Source organism: Amphiura filiformis, chromosome 3 (assembly GCF_039555335.1).
Source record: "Amphiura filiformis chromosome 3, Afil_fr2py, whole genome shotgun sequence".
Classification (NCBI taxonomy): domain Eukaryota; kingdom Metazoa; phylum Echinodermata; class Ophiuroidea; order Amphilepidida; family Amphiuridae; genus Amphiura; species Amphiura filiformis.
In genome coordinates, this window is record NC_092630.1 from 7971784 (window position 1) to 7991683 (window position 19900).

At 37.3% G+C, this 19900-nt stretch overlaps 1 protein-coding gene across 2 annotated transcripts in view; it reads left to right on the forward strand.

Moving 5' to 3' along the window:
• The window catches only part of LOC140147956 (protrudin-like), a 47909-nt gene that overhangs the window by 18058 nt on the left and 9951 nt on the right, over positions 1–19900 (forward strand). For both annotated transcript variants that reach the window (XR_011858424.1, XM_072169748.1), the window contains exon 7: positions 15158–15337. Coding sequence is in view for 1 of the 2 variants with exons in the window: in XM_072169748.1 (XP_072025849.1) it covers positions 15158–15337 (180 nt within the window). In the remaining variant the exon portion in view is untranslated. The remainder of the gene's footprint in view (positions 1–15157; positions 15338–19900) is intronic.

Consider the following 19900-nt stretch of genomic DNA (forward strand, 5'->3'; position numbering starts at 1 on the left):
TTCTGTTGAAAACCAGGAAACATTTGTACTTAATGTGCCACCAATAACGCACCATCAGAATTATTGAAATTAGTAGAACTATAGCAGAAGCAATGCCACTTGAAATGTACTTCCATAGGGGTAATGCACAATCTAAATTGACCTGTGTAATACTCCAGTCTTTTTCTGAACTTGGAGAAAAACATGTATACTTTTTGCCACCAATTAACACAAAGAGATTGAAAAGTTGAACCATGTTATCTGTGAGTATCCAGTTCCTAAATGCCTCCATATTGCAACCACATTGAAATGGATTGTTACTTAAATCCAAAACACTCATATTAGGATGGACTGATTGAGTGAGAATTTCTTGTGGGACAATTTTGATTGCGTTGTCATGAAGACTCAATTGTCTTATATTTCTTAAGTGATGTAAATTGCTCACTGATACCAGTTTGTTGTTATTTAAATCCAGGAATTTTAAGCTACTGAAATAAATAACAAGCTTCTTATCAATGTTGTCAATCGCATTGTAGCTCAAATCAAGGCTTTGCAATCTAGGTGCTTTGAAGATATTCAGTAGACCAGCAAGGTCAGAATAGTATGCAAGCTTATAGAAGCTCAGTTGTCGTAAAACGGGTAATTTCATTTCAGCATATTCATTATGATTAATCAAACTGCTCTCAGAAAAATCTAAAGTCTCAAGAAATGGACAGGTGGAATTAGTTTGAAGAAAGTTGATTGTGGTTGCGCTTAGCATCAAATGATTCAAAGTTCGATGCAACCCGACATATATGTGCGCTGAATGACGCATCATAGATTGATTTTGGTACCCTACACTTAGCTCTTTCAAATTTGGAGAGCATGGCCAAAACTTTTGATCAATGTTAAGATTATTGGATGATAAGTCAATATATTTAAGTGATGGTATGTTGCACAACTGCTCCCATATAACTTCAAAATCACCACTCAACTGATTGTAGGACAGATCCAACTTTGTTAAAGAGTTATAACTACTAAATATATTCAAAGCACCCGATGAAGGCAAATTAATGTTTACATACTTGAATACTAATTTAGTTAAACATCTCAAACCTTTGAAGGCATTCTCATTCAATAATGGAGCATTACTGAATGAAGATAAAAATAAAACTTTTAACTCCTTAAACCATTCAAAAGGTGCACCTTGAAATTCACCATATTCCAAAGCAACTAATGTTAATGCCTTTAATGATGCCTTCCAATTTCCCCATGATGCAAATGTTGTTGAATTTAAGCTGACAGCCTTGGTGTACTTAATATAATATAGATTTAAGTTTTGAAGAGGTGAATCTAGTGAGTTCAAAGCCTCTATGGCTGTATTGATGTCAACATAAAGATTAAGTTCGAGACTAGTGAGATTACTGAGTGCCTCAAAGGCGGGAAGGCTTGATGACAATTAGTAAAAAAAAAGATACGTCAAAGGAATCACTCTGTTACATTTATTAGTGGCATTTAGGTGATGGATATTTTCTTCATATGATGAGCAAAATTTGATTTCAGAACAGGATCCACCAACTTCGATCACAAGGTATTGAAGGTTATGTAATCCAGTAAACAGTTTGCCGATATTATCACAGTCAAAATAGTCCTGAGAATAGTCCCGAGTTGCAATGTTGAGTTTGTGTAATGATGAAAGTAGAGCTAGAGGAGTACCAGTAATATGATCGGACCCACCAATAAATAACATATCTAAAATTTGTAAATTTTCCAACCCTACAAGTGATGAAGTACTAAGACTTGTTACGTTTTGCCAACCAAGTCGAAGTGTCAGCAGCGAAGTGAGGTGCTGAAAGGGCGCGCCTTCTAATGTCTGTAAGTAGTTTCTAAATAATAAATTCAAGCTGGTTAGTTTGCCAAGTGTGCTAAAGGCTTTGTCACTGATGAAAGATATCAAGTTGTTACTCAAGTCTAAATGGTGAAGATCATGAAGTCCAGTAAATGCATAATCATGCAATGCTGATATATGGTTGAAAGAAAGATCCATATCGTGTAACTTGTGAAGGCTGCCAAATACATGAGCTTGTATATGGGAAATGGAGTTGGAAGGTAGTTGTAGCGTTAATAGTTCACCCAGTCCAGCTAATGCGCCATCATGTAACGATGATATTTCGTTGCGAGAAAGATTCAAATGTTGCAACTTGTAAATTCCAGGAAATGCATCATCAGGAATAGCAGTTAGTTTATTATCACTTAGATCAAGTAACTTGATGGAAACAGCATGGTGTAATGGCGGAATACAGACTAGATCCCTGGCATTACAATCCATATTTGTATAATTCCACATTTTACAAACAATGCTTCCTTTTGGATAACATAAATTCTGTTCTGTTGGTAACTGATGCGAGGACTGCAGTGCCCAGTACATGAGCAAAATACACATAAATTGTAGTATTTGAACAGAAGCCATGGCGGAATTCAAAACTGCTGTGCTGTAACACAAGAACAAAATGACCAAAACGTTAGTCTTTCCTATCATAAACTCATCTGCATATTAGTGTTGGTTATGGGTGAGCTTAAGTATGTTGTATTGGCTTCCTGTTATGTATGAGCATGCCAGAATTCAGGTAAATGAGCTATTCCCGTTGAAATCCATACATCTCCTATGGAAGACTAGACCTTTATTTCAGGTAACCCCATTTGAAATTAACAATCCCTGTGTGGAAGATTAAGATCATGTCTGGTGTATGGATTTTAACTGGAATAGCCTAGTGTACAACATAATTATGTCGCTGGGCAGGAAAAACCTATGTGCTTTTGGCCCTGAACATGTTTAAAACAAAACTGTTAACAGGTTACATAGGAGGTTTTGCTTTAAACATGTTCAGGGGCCAATGATACATAGGAGGTTTTTCCTGCCCAATGACTACAGAAATTGGTATAGATCTCAGACACAGTTTCTATTCTATATTATGTGTCAGTCCAACAGGAAATGCAGCAAAAAACAGAAAAGGGGTCAGGTGCTATTAAAGAAATCCAAAGCAGCTAAATTTGGGTCTCACCTATTTAAGACCCAAATTTGACATGTAGGTCAGTGATTAATTCGGACCAAACTGTGCAGTAGTACATGTAGTTCCCTTAGATTCCAGGGGAAAGTCCAACACAAAATGTGCGCATCATTTCTCAGTCGTCAACTAGAACTTTGACCAACTGAAAATGATAGTCTGCTGGTGAAAATTGTTTCACTAATATAATATTTGTTTCGCTTGGTGAAAACCGCTTTGTTGAATCTTTATGAAAGTGTTTAAGAAACTCAAGAATTTTTTTATAGTATTGGTATGTGTTAAGGGCTGGGGTATGAGCGTTTGGACAGTATTTATTTTGGGACATTAGAGCACATCAGACATATCGAATTGCATTCTGAATACGAAGAATGTCATTCTGATATCAAATAATTTTGATTTTTTGAAATTCGCAATTTAATACACATTTTATGGCAAATCATTAAAATTGATATTTTTGATATTTAACAGTACTTGAAGTAAACTTTATAAATCTGATGATTTATACTGAAAGTGTATGTAGGTGGGATGAAAAGCCGACGATCAATTGAAAATTTTGACCTTTAAAGATTGAAGATATGGATTTTTTCCTAAAACACCACAAAAAATTAGGTCTTTTTGGGAAAAAATCCATATCTTCAATATGAAAGGTCAAAATTTTCAATTGACCGTCGGCTTTTCCTTCCTGCTACATACACTTTAAGAATATATCATTAGATTTATATAATTTACTTCGAGGACTGTTATATATCAAAATTTGAAAAATATCAAATTTTATAATTTGTCATAAAATTTAGTATTATATTGTAATTTTCAAAAATGAAAATTATTTGATATCAGAAAGACATGCTTCAGATTCAGAATGCAATTCGATAGGTCTGAGGTGCTCTCATGTCCCACAAAAAATACTGTCGAAACACAATAAACGCTCATTTTAGATCCCTTAAGGAAAAACTAAAAGACAGATGAAGTCCTGTGACTGAAACTAGTTTTGTTAGGAATGGAAGCAGTTACAAATGTCAATTATGTTAACTACTGTGCTCTTCATTAATGTTGTAAATTTCAATTGAATGAGCACAGCCTGACATAGCAGGGCACTGTGGCTCAGTGGTTACGGCCTTGGACTCGTAATCTGCGAGTTTGCTCGACGTGCGTGGGTTCGATTCCCTGTCCCATCACCGTGTTGCGCCCTTGGGCAAGGCGCTTTGCCTCGCTTGCCTCACCCCACCCAGGTGCAATGGGAAGCTGTTAGGGGTAGTCACAGTCGTTGTACTGATGGACTCTGCGCCATTTGTAGGCTACAAACGTGGTTCCGACATATTCTAATGACGGCAGAATAAATGTAAAGCGCTTTGAGGCTGTTTACGGCATAAAGCGCTATATAAATGTCTACATTTATTTTCTTCTACATTTATAGCGTGATGAATTTTCGCGTACTCTGCACGACTTACGCCAGTGTGTGTGCATGTTCGTACGAAACACGGAAGTGAGTCCAACCATGCCAACTCACTTGTGATTGGTTAGTATTGTATCCAAGGTTGTGCGTTAGCATTGTAGTTTGAAATATGCGATTTACTGATCACAGTTGAATCAGGTACAGCTGTTGAAAGCTTTGGTCATTCAATTGAAATTCCTACTTTAGGGATGGAAAAAAACTAGTGTGGGCTGATTAGGATACTGTATCTATATTAGAGCTTCTTCCCTAAATGAGCCAATCCTTTATGAGTAAGTGTATTTTGAAAGCAGCAAACCATATATGGTTAACACTCAAGTGGCATTCAGGATGTGTTAGAATTATTTTGAGTGTAAATTCCCAAACCTCTTCTGATGTTATGTTCCCAGTATTAGGATTAGAATGAGTTCACTATATGATCGGTGTACTTTATTGTAACGCACTACTGATATTTAAATCTTTATATGGCCCGGCGTCATCATATCTTTCTTCCAAATGCATAGCTGATAATCATGGCATAAATACAAGACAAGCTAGCATTGCTACTTTGCTCTAATGGTAATGATATAGAATATTTTAAACTTTCTTTTCCTACAGTGGTGTTGAGGTATGGAACAAAATGAATTATGATATAAGGAACGCCTCAAATTTACGATGTTTTAAGAATATATATAAGTTATAATCTGTTGTTATTAGTTGTTTCATATGCATTTAAAAGTGTATTTATTTATATATCTAGAGATGTTCAATTTGTGTTTATTTTTTGGTCAAATTGTTACTCTTGTTGGTGCTCTATTTTGTCATGTTGGTTTGATTTCATTTGTGTTATTGATTTTGTTGTACTTTAATACGTAATTTGAAATTTCTGTTATGCAATTAATGCAGGGCCCTGTGTAAGATCAGCATTTTTGCTGATCAGGTTACCCTGGGTAAATATGATGTAAAAAATATAATAAATAAAGTAAATAAATAAATAAAATATGATGTAAAAAATATAATAAATAAAGTAAATAAATAAATAAATAAATAACTGTAGTATCCTAAGTTTGTTCGAAAATAAACCATTGCATCAGAGATTTATGTATGTTTTTATGGTTTATTCTTGATGATTACAGGAATGAGCAACATGAAACCATTATTAACTTCTGCACATTGATATTTTCATCAGAAGGATAGCTCCCAATAATTACATTGTACACTAAGTAACCACTTGAGAAGTGCATAATTTTTAGAAAGCATTGCAAGTTTATATGACATATCTTTAAACAAACCTCTTCACATATGATTACTTACTTATTTTGTGTTTAAGTCAGAACTATCACTATTTAACCACTAAACATATAATGCAACTATATATTAAATCGGCGGTCTAAAGGTACAGGCCTTTTGAGTTCCTCTCGAAGACGTCTCCAAAATAAATATTGTCCACGTCCATCACCTGGCCATTTTAGGCACTGCACTTTGCAGAGTAAGTGTCTGAACAACAGAGTCTTTTTATTATTTGGAATCTCTTCCAGGATGATAAGAATCATCACATTGCGATTCTCTTCCAGGACTCTATAATGTGCCATCTCTAGTTCTTTATTACACCAGTTGTCTTCAAAAAATTGTGGTGAGAGTATAACAAGAACCTTGCGGCTTCTTTGCATGTGAAGAGATATTTCAACTAACTTTGTTCTCCCAATACGCATGTCTCGACACCTTAGGAAAAGTCTGAAAGGTTCATCTCCTTGCTCAATATTGGGTAGAAGCTCTCCATGTACCCAATCATCAGCACTTGCTTCATGGTAGGGGACGTAGGCATCATATCGGGGGATACCATCCTCATCATCACCGATACGCTCATCATTTTCGACTAGATGCTGTTGTTGGTTTCTTCTTTTATTGAACACCAGGAAACATGTGTACTTAAGGTGCCACCAATAACGCACTGTCAAAATTACTGAAATTAGTAAAACTATAGCACAAGCAATTCCACTTGAAATGTACTTCCATAGGGGTAATGCACAATCTAAATTGACCTGTGTAATACTCAAGTCCTTTTCTGAATCAGGAGAAAAACATGTATACTTTTTGTCACTAATGGACACAAAGAGAGTGAAAAGTTGAACCATGTTATCTGTGAGTACCCAGTTCCTAAATGCCTCCACATTGCAATCACATTGAAATGGATTGTTACTGAAATCCAAAACACTCATATTAGGATGGACTGATTGAGTGAGAATTTCGTTTGGGACAATTTTGATTGCGTTGTCATGAAGAATTAATTGTCTTATATTGTTCAAGTGATGCAAATTGCTCACTGATACCAGTTTGTTGTTATTTAAATCCAGGAATTTTAAGTGATTGAAATAAATAGCAAGGTTCTTTTCAATGTTGTCAATCACATTATCACTCAAATCAAGGCTTTGCAATGTAGGTGCTTTGAAGATATTCAGTAGACTAGCAAGGTCAGAATGGTATGCAAGCTTATGTAAATTCAGTTGTCGTAAAACAGGTAATTGCATTTCAGCATATTCATTATAATTAATCAAGCTGCACTCAGAAAAATCTAAAGTCTCAAGAAATGGACAGGTGGAATTAGTTTGAAGAAACTTGATTGTGGTTGCGCTAGCATCAAATGATTCCAAGTTCGGTGCAACCCGACATATATGTGCGCTGAATGACGCATCATAGATTGATTGCTGGTACCCTACACTTAGTTCTTTCAAATTTGGTGGAGAGCATGACCAAAGTATTTGATCTATTTTAAGTTTATTGGATGATAAGTCTATATTTTCAACTGATGATATGTTGCATAACTGCTCCCATATAACTTCAAAATCACTCAATTGATTGTTGGACAGATCCAACTTTGTAAAGAGTTATAACTACTAAATATATTCAGAGCACCAGATGAAGGCAAATTAAAGTTTACATAATTGAAATGTAATTCAGTTTAAACTTCTTAAACCTTTGAAGGCATTCACAGACAATGTCATTGGAGCATTATTGAATGTAGATAAAGATAAAACTTTTAATTCCTTAAACCATTGAAAAGGTGCGCCTTGAAATTCATCATAATTAAAAGCAACTAAAGTTAATGCATGCAGTGATTCCTTCCAATTTCCCCATGATGCAAATGTTGTTGAATTTAAGCTGATAGCCTCTGTTGACCTAATATATAGAGTTAAGTTTTTAAGTGGTGAATGAACCGAGTTCAAAACCTCTATGGCTGTATGGATGTTCACATTAAGCCAAAGCTGGATGCTAGTAAGATTATTGAGTAGCTGAAATGTTGGAAGACAGGTTGTACTTTTGAACATCTGGTCAAATCCAAGATGTGTTAAAGGAAGTACTTTGCTACATTTGCTTCCATTCAGCCGAGGGATATTTTCTTCATATGATGAGCAAAATGTGATTTCAGAACAGGATCCACCAACTTCGATCACAAGGTCTTGTAGGTCATATAAGCCAGTAAACAGTTTGCCAATATTATCACCGTCGTAATAGTCCAAAAATGTAATTCGAAGTTTGTGTAAAGATAACAGTAGAGCTAGGGGAGTACCAGTAATATTACCGGACCCACCACTAAATATCATATGTAGAATCTGTACATTTTCCAACCCTATAAGTGACGAAGTACAAAGATTTGTTACATTTTGCCAACCAATTTGAAGCGTTTGCAGCGAGGTGAGATTCTGAAAGGGTGCACCTTCTAAAGTCTGTAAATAGTTTCTATATCCTAAATTCAAGTTGGTGAGTTTGCCAAGTGTGCTAAAGGCTTGGTCACTGATGAAGGATATAAAGTTCTCACTCAAGTCTAAACTTTGTAGATCATGGAGTCCAGTAAATGCACCATTATGCACTGCTGATATATTGTTGAACGATAGAGTCATGTGCTGTAACTTGTGAAGGCTGCCAAATATATTAGCCTGGATATAGGAAATGGAGTTGGAAGGTAGTTGCAGCATTAATAGTTCACCAAGTCCAGCGAACGCGCCATCATGTAAGGATGATATTTTGTTTCGAGAAAGATTTAAATGTTGCAACTTGTAAATTCCAGAAAATGCATCGTCAGGAATAGCAGTTAGTTTATTATCACTTAGATCAAGTGACTTAATGGAAACAGCATGGTGTAACGGTGGAATACAGACTAGATCCCTGGCATTACAATCCATATTGGTAAAATTCCACATTTTACAAGTAACACTTCCTTTTGGATAACATGAGTTCTGCTCTGTTGGTAACTGATGCGAGGACTGCAGTGCCCAGTACATGAGCAAAATACACATAAATTGTAGTATTTGAACAGAAGCCATGGCGGAATTCAAAACTGCTGTACTGTGCTATATATACACAATGAGAAAATGACCAAAACATGTAGTGTTTGAGTCTTTCCTATAACAAGTTCATCTGTATGTTAGTGTTGGTTATTTTAGCCTGGGGTTATAGCTAAGCTTAAATATAACAGGCCAAAAAAAGTAGTGTTGTGTTACCCTCCCAAGCCTGGCTGGATTTTTTTTATCAATTCAACCATTTGATAAGTACTACTATTTCACAGTAACATAAGGGGCTGTGCAATAATTATGAGCTGGGGGGGGGTAAAATTTCCAAATTGTGTGTCAAAAATTCCTTGCCCCCTCTCGGGTTGCCAAAAATCATGCCCCCCTCTCGGTCTGCCCCCCCCTTTGCACATGCATATTTTTTTATCCCAATTTGCAAACTTTAAGTGGTCTAGATCTATGTTGGGAGCGCAGCGAACAGGAAAAGTTGCATATTTAAGCATTTCAATACTGTTTTCCTAAGCCTTTTTAGAGCATTTTATTTAAAAGGCGACCCATGAATGTGTGCCAAAACTCACTTAATCCCACCCCACCCCTCTCCGCTTGCCAAAAATTGGGCCGCCCAATTTTACCCCCACCAGGGCTCATAATTATTGCACAGCCCCTGAATGAAGCTAGGAAAATGCATTTTGGCTGTATTTTCTACACAATGTTGGCTGTATTTTCTATGCAATGTTGAATATTTTATTGAAGTAAACAATATTATTAATTATTATCTCCGATTGCATATTAAACTAGGCTTGGGAGGGTAACATAACATTTTTTGGGCCTTATATTTAAGCTCAGCTATAACCTGGGGCTAATAAGTATACATGATACACCACCATTGCTTAAGATTCAATTCATCGTACAAGCACTGTTAGCACATACTGTACAATGTATTGTGTTGTTGCAGATCTGGGAAAATAATAAGCTTCCCCCTTATATTGACCCCTTGACCTTGTTGGCTATAAGGGGCTGTGCAATAATTATGAGCCTTGGTAGGAGGGTAAAATTGGGGGAGGGGGAGACATTTTGGCAAGCCGAAAAGGGGGGTGGGTGGCAAGCAATTTTTGGCAAGCCGAGGGGGGGCAAACAATTTTGACACACATTCTTGGCACCTTAGGCTTAGGAAAACAGTGCATGTGCAAAGGGGGGGGGGCAATTTTTGGCAAGCCATTTGAAAATTTTTACCCCGGGAGGACTCATAATTATTGCAAAGCCCCTAATAATAAGTCAATGCACTTCCAACAATTTTATCTGGGTCATGTAGTCACAGACCTGAAGGTATTTTAAATGTATTAGTATTTTCATAGTGGAATAGAGGGAATAAGGTGAAAATAATTCAAACTAAATTTTCTCTGCCAACACCTTGGATCTGGGACTAGGCTTGGTGGTATGATGAAAAAATCATTAATTGTTAAAATAAAATTAAAACAAATAAAAATATTAACCCCCTAGATTTTTTGGATTTTGACCCGGCTGTGGAGGGCAACACAACAACTTTTGTTTTTGGCCTATGCATTGGTTTCCTGTTGGTAGCTAGGTGCTTGCAAGAATTTTTCAGCCAAATAAGCTATTCTAGTTGAAATCCTTACACCCAGGGAAATCACAAAACATGCAAATGATTAAACAATTCTAAAAGTTTGATTTAGGGAAATCAACTCCAATAATTACAAATGAAAAGGCAAATTGATATTTTCTATGCTGAGAATATTGACTCGAACTGAAAGTCCCTGTACAAACCAACAGGGATTTTGCGAGGGTGTCCCCATTGACAGACATGAGAAGTGGGTAAGTGCAATAGATTGAACAACACCGACCAAGAGAATAGGGGGATATGGATTTCAATGGAAAATTTGCATATATTAAAAGAGCGTTTTATCTAAAAGGCGCTCCATGAATGCGTGCCAAAAATCGCTTGCCCCTCTCCCCCCGGCTGGCCAAAAATTGCTTGCCCCCCTTTCGGCTCAGCCAAAATTTCTTGCCCCCCCAATTTTACCCTCCCCAGGGCTCATAATTATTGCACAGCCCCTTTTGACCTTTGGAATTGTTTCTCTAATATCTGTTTTGCTTGGTGAAAACCACCGTTTTGAATCACAGGTCAACAAACCTTGGCCACCAGAACATCAGTTGGCCTGAAATGCATCCGGAAGAGGATGTGAAATATTGCCACTCATAACAAGCAATTATAAGCAGTATAGGGGCACCATGAATTTTTTCAGGGAGGAGCAAAGTGAATTTTAGGGGGGATTCTACAAATTTTAGCAAAAATTGCTGCAAAAAGTGGAAATTTATGTAATTTTTTGGGTTTTGCCTCAAAAGTAGGGGGGGGGGGCAAACAAGGGGAAAGAAAAATATCAAGTCTTTAAAAAATAGTGATTTTGGGTATGTGATGTCAAACCCACAAGGCTGGGGCACACCTTACAGATTGTCACTGACCACTCTGGCCCCAATTTGGCCCCCTTGCCCCCCCTAGCGCTGCCAATGATAATAAGCCCAGTAGATCAGATCCCAGGGATCAGATTACAATCTCAAATGCATAAGAATATCAATTTACATGTTTCTACTGTGCAGTTCATCATGTTATTTTGATGCACTATTGGTTTCATTATAGAAGGGGAGGGGGTCAGCTTTAGAAACACTAGCTATATTTATAGGACCATCAATCATTTGGTTTGTTCCCTTTTAAAAAATCATGTGATCTACAGTTTTATCTACTGATATTATATGGTACACTACCTCGATTTGATTGGCATCGTATATAGCTGTATTTTCGATACAACAGTTTTGCTCTTTTTTGCCCAGGTTATTCAACAATTAAATCACTCAATTTACAACACATCAATGTATCGTGCAATGGGCTAGGTCTTGCTTTACAATCTATAATTAGTTCCGGGTTTATTCCCACCTCCGGCTAACTTTTTTTCAACTAGTGTGATTATAGCCTATTTCAAGCTTGCACTTTTAGTTCATAGTTTCCTGTGGATATTCCCTTTAAAAACAACCTCCCTCTGGAATCTACTAGTAGATGGGTACAATTAAATGGAGAGCCCTAAACATGGAAGGAAAAAGGAACACAATAGGCTATTAGGGTCTACTTGAAGTTCATGTGCTCACCCTATGGAATACACTACCTTAAGGGATGAGTCTATAGGAATAACGACCAAACAAAGAAATTCTTGTTTAAGCCGTAATATTGTAGTCTTTCAACCCTTTCACAACTTCAGCTGTGTAACTTACAAAAATTCCCGCTAAAAAGTGGTTCTTTTAATTTTAGAAAATACATTAATAATCGCATTGGACTTTTCGTACTGATCGTACTATAAGTGACCACCAGCCTATAATGTTCTAATCACACTATAGACTGGGATTACATGTGACGTCATTGCCAGGCAATTGGTCTCTATTGTTCCTTGTCCGGAAATATGCCCACGCAGTCAGGGACCGTGCTTTTAAAACTCCAGCCAGATCACAATAAGGCCATCGAACTGCGTAGTAGCCATACGTACTCATTGAAGTATAACGGTAGCACGTTCCCTTACCGACTCATTATTAATGTGTGGAAAGGGGTCAGGGACGGCATTCTGATCATTCTAATCCTTTCTTTTGAGGTCAATAGATAAAAGAAAGGCCTTGAACACAGGTGCCGAGTTGTAAATAATATTTAATCATCAAAGCTGATGGCATAAGAAATTTCGAGGAGGCAGCGCTTATTATTTCTTGTAAACACTATCTAATGTGGTACTCACTACATGTAGAAGGCCGGGCGGGTCTGCAAATTAGTGCATGAAGCTAGTAAAGATATAGCTTTATGTTCAGTTTAATCAATTAAAATACTATGGCTGGATATCAAAAAAAATCATGAGGCATTAAGTATTAATTTTTATATTATTATGACAAAATCCAGTCACTTCTCAATTGAATAGGCTCCGAGATTAGACTTTCCTTTCCAAAAATAAATTATATGGCCTAGAGGACATGATATAGGCCTAATCTAAACCCATATTCGGTATCCAGAAACCTTCACAGTCTGAGCGGCGCTTGCACTCGCATCGCATTAAACTAGACAAAGTTCGCTAAACTGAGGCCTGCTTCAATTGCCAACCTTTATCGAGGGGCGAGTTTGAGGTTTCATAGTCATCTATTACCTATACCATTTTTCACCCGATGTGGCAGTGATGTCAACGCTTGTGAACAGCTGTTTAAACTTGCGCATCTATGCGTGTCTTTAAGCGCGCGTATGTACACCAGCGCCATCGAACTCCAGCGAGTGATGCTGCGCCTAATAAAATTCGTTTCATATCTCTTTCCCGCCATGAGTGTCGCAAAATACATCATCTCCCGGGAGTACAGAGTTATGTTCATTGCATTCTGGAAACGGACATTTCGGCTGGTGCCTTCATCACAAAAAGGAATCCCGATCATCACGATAATGGCGCGCGATCACGAACACCCGGCAAGCGGCAGAGCGTTTCAACCAATGACAAGTCTTGATTGTGTCCGTTTGTCTGCAATGCGGCGCCACGCCGCTCATTGCAACCGCATGGTAGTATGAAACCAGCACAGAGGAGTAAGATATCTTACTCCTCTGTGGAAACCAGCTTTATACTGATCGCGTGACCCGGATGTGACGTCACTGTCACATCAGGGTGAAATGTGTCTCGGTACCAGCCGGTTTGTGCTCCTCCGTCACCGTTAGTGACGGAGGAGCACAAACCGCTGGTACCAAGACTAAATGAAATGGTATTGAACAACGCAAACCAGCCAAATTTGTCATAAGTTTGAATAGCCATTAGAACAACCGTGAATATAGTGTCAGAAAGTCTTACACATCTTAGTATAACCTTGTCTTTAGTGTGATACTGAATGCAGCGCCATATTTGGAATATATTCGTAAACGGTGTGGGCAAATAGTTGCTCAAATGTAGGCTAAGTAGGCCTAAATCATGAAAATCTCTTAATCGGACTAATACTAACCAGTAACGGACACTGAGACAGCACTACGTTTGAAGTTTGAGGTAAGTAAAGCTTTTCCTTGTTATAAAAAACAAGGAAAAGGCAGTCATTTTATCACAACGATATTTTTAAAAAGTACATTTTGAGAGGGCCTACGCTGGTTCTTTTGATTCTAGTGTAAAATCTGTTCATCACATGTAGTCCGATTTGGTATCTATGGTCTCATCAATGTCTTGAGAACTCTTTTGGATGTTATGTTGGTTAACAAAAACGATACTGTTAAAAATAGCGGTATTTATGCAAGCGATTTATCTATTGTGTAAAATGCATTGAAAATTGTCGGCTAAAGAGGGCATAAATTAAAATCGCAAAGAAATAGCAACAATAACTATCTACATTCCAAGCGGAAACCCTTTTCAAAAACATACCACCTTTTTTTTGGCAATCGCTGAAACCGAAATATGAAATTCCAGGCCATCTGTAAAAAAGTGCGTGAGCAGAAATGACCATGAACTTGGGTCACCGAAACAAGTGTTTATATTGGTGTCAGGCCTATCATAGTGATACAACAATTAGTCCCCAATAATGGCTTTCATTTGAACCGTTATTTGTTAAACTGCGATTTTTACTTTTTGAGAAATCAATGAATGTATCAAAAAACTTTTCGAAAGTCGATTTATATTGACATAACCCGTTAATCTTCCACACAGGGAGTGTGGGGTTACATGAATGGGTGACTCCATTTAAAAATTAAACTGATTCTAAAACTGATGCTGTGACACAGTTTGAGACATTGTTTTCTAACCCTGCCAGTGTAGGGGGATCACCTTTATGGGAAACTATTTGCTGGTCAGCGTACTTGGTCAAAAAGGGTCTATTTATGTATGAATTTCAGCTTGTGTATTTACTCTGATTTAGCTTTCTAAATGCTCTGTGGATCAGGCATAGCGACATCAACACCCTCATCAGATGTATGGAATATCACAATTATATGTTACATTAGGTTTCACTGCCTGAACAGATTTGATCATGTCTCACCCCCTTTTTCAACCAAATCGACGGTAATAACTCTTAGAGTGAGGGATCAACATTTAACTTCAAATTGCCTCAGGCAAACCTCACTTCCTGGGAACTAAAAACCACACAAGGTCATTTTTATGTTACTCATTGACCCATTTGTGTTATATACTGCCTCTAGCTATAATGACAGCCTAGTGATCTGGTCAACTCATTGACAGATACCAACCTCCGAAGGGAATTCAATTTTTGATCAATTCTCTTCAGGGAGTGAAACCTAATGATTCCCTCTCCCTTCCTCTCCTAATGACCCTCTGTGACAAATGATTGCCTCATACATATATTATACAAACATCTTTAAAACTGTAATCTTTTGATGTTTTCACCTTTTATTGTGCATATAGGATTCAACCGAAGATGAAGAGAAACCTAAATATACTGTGTCAATCCGGGACAGAGCTGCAACGGCCCCAGAGGCCATGATGAAAGGTTACAGCGGTGATAAGCCATCAGAATCAGGAGATCATTCTGGAGGACATTGCTTTCAGTGTGGTGTGGCATTTACATCTTTACTAAAAAGAAGGGTAAGACAAAAATCTTTTTAAAAAAATAGTGGTGTGCGATGTCAAACCCACAAGGCCGTGGCACACCTTACAGATTGTCACTGACCACTGTGGCCTCAATAATCCATAAACCATTAAACAACAATTCTATTCGCTGTCGAAGTGATGATGTAACATGATTAACTATCATAGCAATAGATGAATGCAAATTTTGAATAGATCGCCCAGCACTACAACGTTCACGCGGTACCTATGCATTGACCCGTAGATGTCAAAGAAAGGCTGATCACTCGCACCTGTAAGATTAGTATCTTTGAAAAGTGCAATATTGTATCCAATTTATGATTGCTATGGTAGTTAATCTGATTACTACATAACTTCGACAGCAAATTACCCCAGACCCATTTTTCAAAACAATGCACTGTGATTTGTCAAAATGCATCATGTAAGCACTGGATATTTGAAATACTGTGCTCATAAATGTTAATGGAACACAATTAAAAAGACAACACATGATTGAATCACAAGTCTTTACATATGATCTTAGATGTAGAAACGTGACTTGTTAGAATTACAAGGTTTTTCAATAAAACCACAGGAAATTAGGTCCACAAATCATCAAGAAATTGTCATGCAAGAACTGCAAATAGGGTTTATTCTGCAGAACACAATCAAATTAACTTCAACAATTTTTCCTATACCTTTGTACTGGACCCAACCGTTGTTAATCTGTGATGAATCCAAACTTTGCCAGTAGCATACGCGAACGCAAGTTAATGGAAGCACATGATAATAGGCATTATGTGTTAGCGCATAAAATTTGCTATGCCTCAAACTTGTGTGCGCTACATGTTTAATGTTATATTTTCATTATTTTGGAGCAAGGGACTAAATATTACTCTTTTAATTCTGTAGTTCTGATATCAAAAGAAAAATCATCAATCTTCTTGTAATGTTGAGTGGCAATGAGTAAACCATACCTCGTAAAAGAATCCTGTGAAATAAAATGGTGATGAGCAACGGTGAAACATTATTGAATCCCTAAGTGTATTAATTGACAAATCCATATTTCACTTGTTAAAATTATCAGCATACTGTGAGCATCCTCTCTTCATTATTCTAATGCAAGAAAAGGTTATTGACTGAAGTTTGTGGAAAAATAGGTCCATAAATCAGGAAATTGTCAAGCAAGTAGTGTGTGTATTTGACAATTCTATTGTGCAAAAAATATCTGTCAACCGTGAGCATCTTATTTGTCAAGTAATGTTGTACAAGAATTATATATGGTAATTCAATAAATTCAAGAAAGAATCTTGAACTTAAATGCCCGGTTGATTGTAAATTGATTGCCCAGAGGTGTGTACAAAAGTGTAAATGAATAAAATATGCCCCAGTTTTGAAATTTCAGAAAGATTACTGCATCTATGAAATATTTTTATATCAAAAAGTTTTGTAAGATTACATGCTTATGTAATGCAAAATAGAATGAAATACTTACTTATGTTATTTCTGTGTTTCTGATTGGTCAAGATCATTTGTGACGTGATCAAGGGGAATGAGTCGCATGTCGACCCTGGTCAAAAATGAGTTGTACATACATTTCTAAAGAGGACGTTTAGAGCTTTCAGAAATTGAAAACACCATGTTGATACGGCTTTTGTTTGCGAAGTTACATCAATTTATCAATCACTGAAAACAATATAAAACAAAAGAATTTTAACATTTTCTTTGCCAATATCTCAAAATCAATATTAGCGACATGCGACTCATTTCCCTTGATCGTGTCACATTTATGCCAAGTGGAGTAGATGTGTTATCGCAGGGCAGGGAAAATGAAAGAAAATCAATCATGTTTTTTTTTGGGTTTTTTTTTTATTATTTTGATGAAATGAGAATCACAAAATGTTCTGGTAAGTATTAACGGGGTTCATTCATGGCTAAACATTGTTTATGCCCTCGGGCTGCAAGTGGCCCCGCGGGCATAAACTATCACTTACTTAGTCATGAAAATGTATGATTGAACCCCTAATTCTTTATAAGTTACACACATTAGAAAGAAATTTTGTTCTTTTTGATTTTATAAAGCACACATATCCAACTGAGGAAGGTCAAACTATTTGGGATTGATTATATTGCTAGAAAGCAGCCCTCTTTATATTTTTTGAATGAACATCCTGTCAACCTTGGTCATACTCAGAGTACTAAGAAATCAATCTATTTATATTTGGGATTGTTTAAATTGCTAAAGCAGACCTCCCCACTGATATTTCTTTGTATGATCATCCTGCGAACCTTGGTCATAACCGGAGTACTAAGAAATCAAGCTATTTAGGATTGATTGCTAGAGAGCATCCCTCTCACTGATATTACTTGAATGACCATCCTGCTATAAAACCTTGGTCATAACCGGAGAAGAAATCAAGCGATTTGGGATTGTTTAAATTGCTAGAAAGCAGCCCTCCCCATTGATATTTTTTGAATGACCATGTTGCCCACCTTGGTCATAACTGGAGTGCTTAGAAATCAAGCTGTTTGGGATTGTTTAAATTGCTAGAAATCAGCCCTCCCCATTGATATTTTTTTGAATGACCATGTTGCCCACCTTGGTCATAACCGAATACTAAGAAATCAAGCTGTTTGGGATTGTTTAAATTGCTAGAAAGCAGCCCTCCCCATTGATATTTTTTGAATGACCATGTTGCCCACCATGGTCATAACCGGAATACAAAGAAATCAAGCTGTTTGGGATTGTTTAAATTGCTAGAAATCAGCCCTCCCCATTGATATTTTTTGAATGACCATGTTGCCCACCTTGGTCATAACCGAGTACTAAGAAATCAAGCTGTTTGGGATTGTTTAAATTGCTAGAAAGCAGCCCTCCCCATTGATATTTGTTGAATGACCATGTTGCCCACCTTGGTCATAACCGGAGTACTAAGAAATCAAGCTGTTTGGGATTGTTTAAATTGCTAGAAATCAGCCCTCCCCATTGATATTTTTTGAATGACCATGTTGCCCACCTTGGTCATAACCGGAGTACTAAGAAATCAAGCTGTTTGGGATTGTTTAAATTGCTAGAAATCAGCCCTCCCCATTGATATTTTTTGAATGACCATGTTGCCCACCTTGGTCATAACCGGAGTACTAAGAAATCAAGCTGTTTGGGATTGTTTAAATTGCTAGAAATCAGCCCTCCCCATTGATATTTTTTTGAATGACCATGTTGCCCACCTTGGTCATAACCGAATACAAAGAAATCAAGCTGTTTGGGATTGTTTAAATTGCTAGAAATCAGCCCTCCCCATTGATATTTTTTGAATGACCATGTTGCCCACCTTGGTCATAACCGGAATACAAAGGAATCAAGCTGTTTGGGATTGTTTAAATTGCTAGAAATCAGCCCTCCCCATTGATATTTTTTGAATGACCATGTTGCCCACCTTGGTCATAACCGGAGTACTAAGAAATCAAGCTGTTTGGGATTGTTTAAATTGCTAGAAATCAGCCCTCCCCATTGATATTTTTTGAATGACCATGTTGCCCACCTTGGTCATAACCGAATACAAAGAAATCAAGCTGTTTGGGATTGTTTAAATTGCTAGAAATCAGCCCTCCCCATTGATATTTTTTTGAATGACCATGTTGCCCACCTTGGTCATAACCGAATACAAAGAAATCAAGCTGTTTGGGATTGTTTAAATTGCTAGAAATCAGCCCTCCCCATTGATATTTTTTGAATGACCATGTTGCCCACCTTGGTCATAACCGGAGTACTAAGAAATCAAGCTGTTTGGGATTGTTTAAATTGCTAGAAATCAGCCCTCCCCATTGATATTTTTGAATGACCATGTTGCCCACCTTGGTCATAACCGAGTACTAAGAAATCAAGCTGTTTGGGATTGTTTAAATTGCTAGAAAGCAGCCCTCCCCATTGATATTTTTTGAATGACCATGTTGCCCACCTTGGTCATAACCGGAGTACTACATTGTAAGAAATCAAGCTGTTTGGGATTGTTTAAATTGCTAGAAAGCAGCCCTCCCCATTGATATTTTTTGAATGACCATGTTGCCCACCTTGGTCATAACCGGAGTACTACATTGTAAGAAATCAAGCTGTTTGGGATTGTTTAAATTGCTAGAAAGCAGCCCTCCCCACTGATATTTCTTTAATTTGTATGATCATCCTGCGAACCTTGGTCATAACCGGAGTACTAAGAAATCAAGCTATTTAGGATTGATTGCTAGAGAGCAACCCTCTCACTGATATTACTTGAATGACCATCCTGCTATAAAACCTTGGTCATAACCGGAGAAGAAATCAAGCGATTTGGGATTGTTTAAATTGCTAGAAATCAGCCCTCCCCATTGATATTTTTTGAATGACCATGTTGCCCACCTTGGTCATAACTGGAGTACGAAGAAATCAAGCTGTTTGGGATTGTTTAAATTGCTATAGCAGCCCTCCCCACTGATATTTTTTGAATGACCATGTTGCCAACCTTGGTCATAACCAGAGTACTAAGAAATCAAGCGATTTGGGATTGTTTAAATTGCTATAGCAGCCCTCCCCACTGATATTTCTTG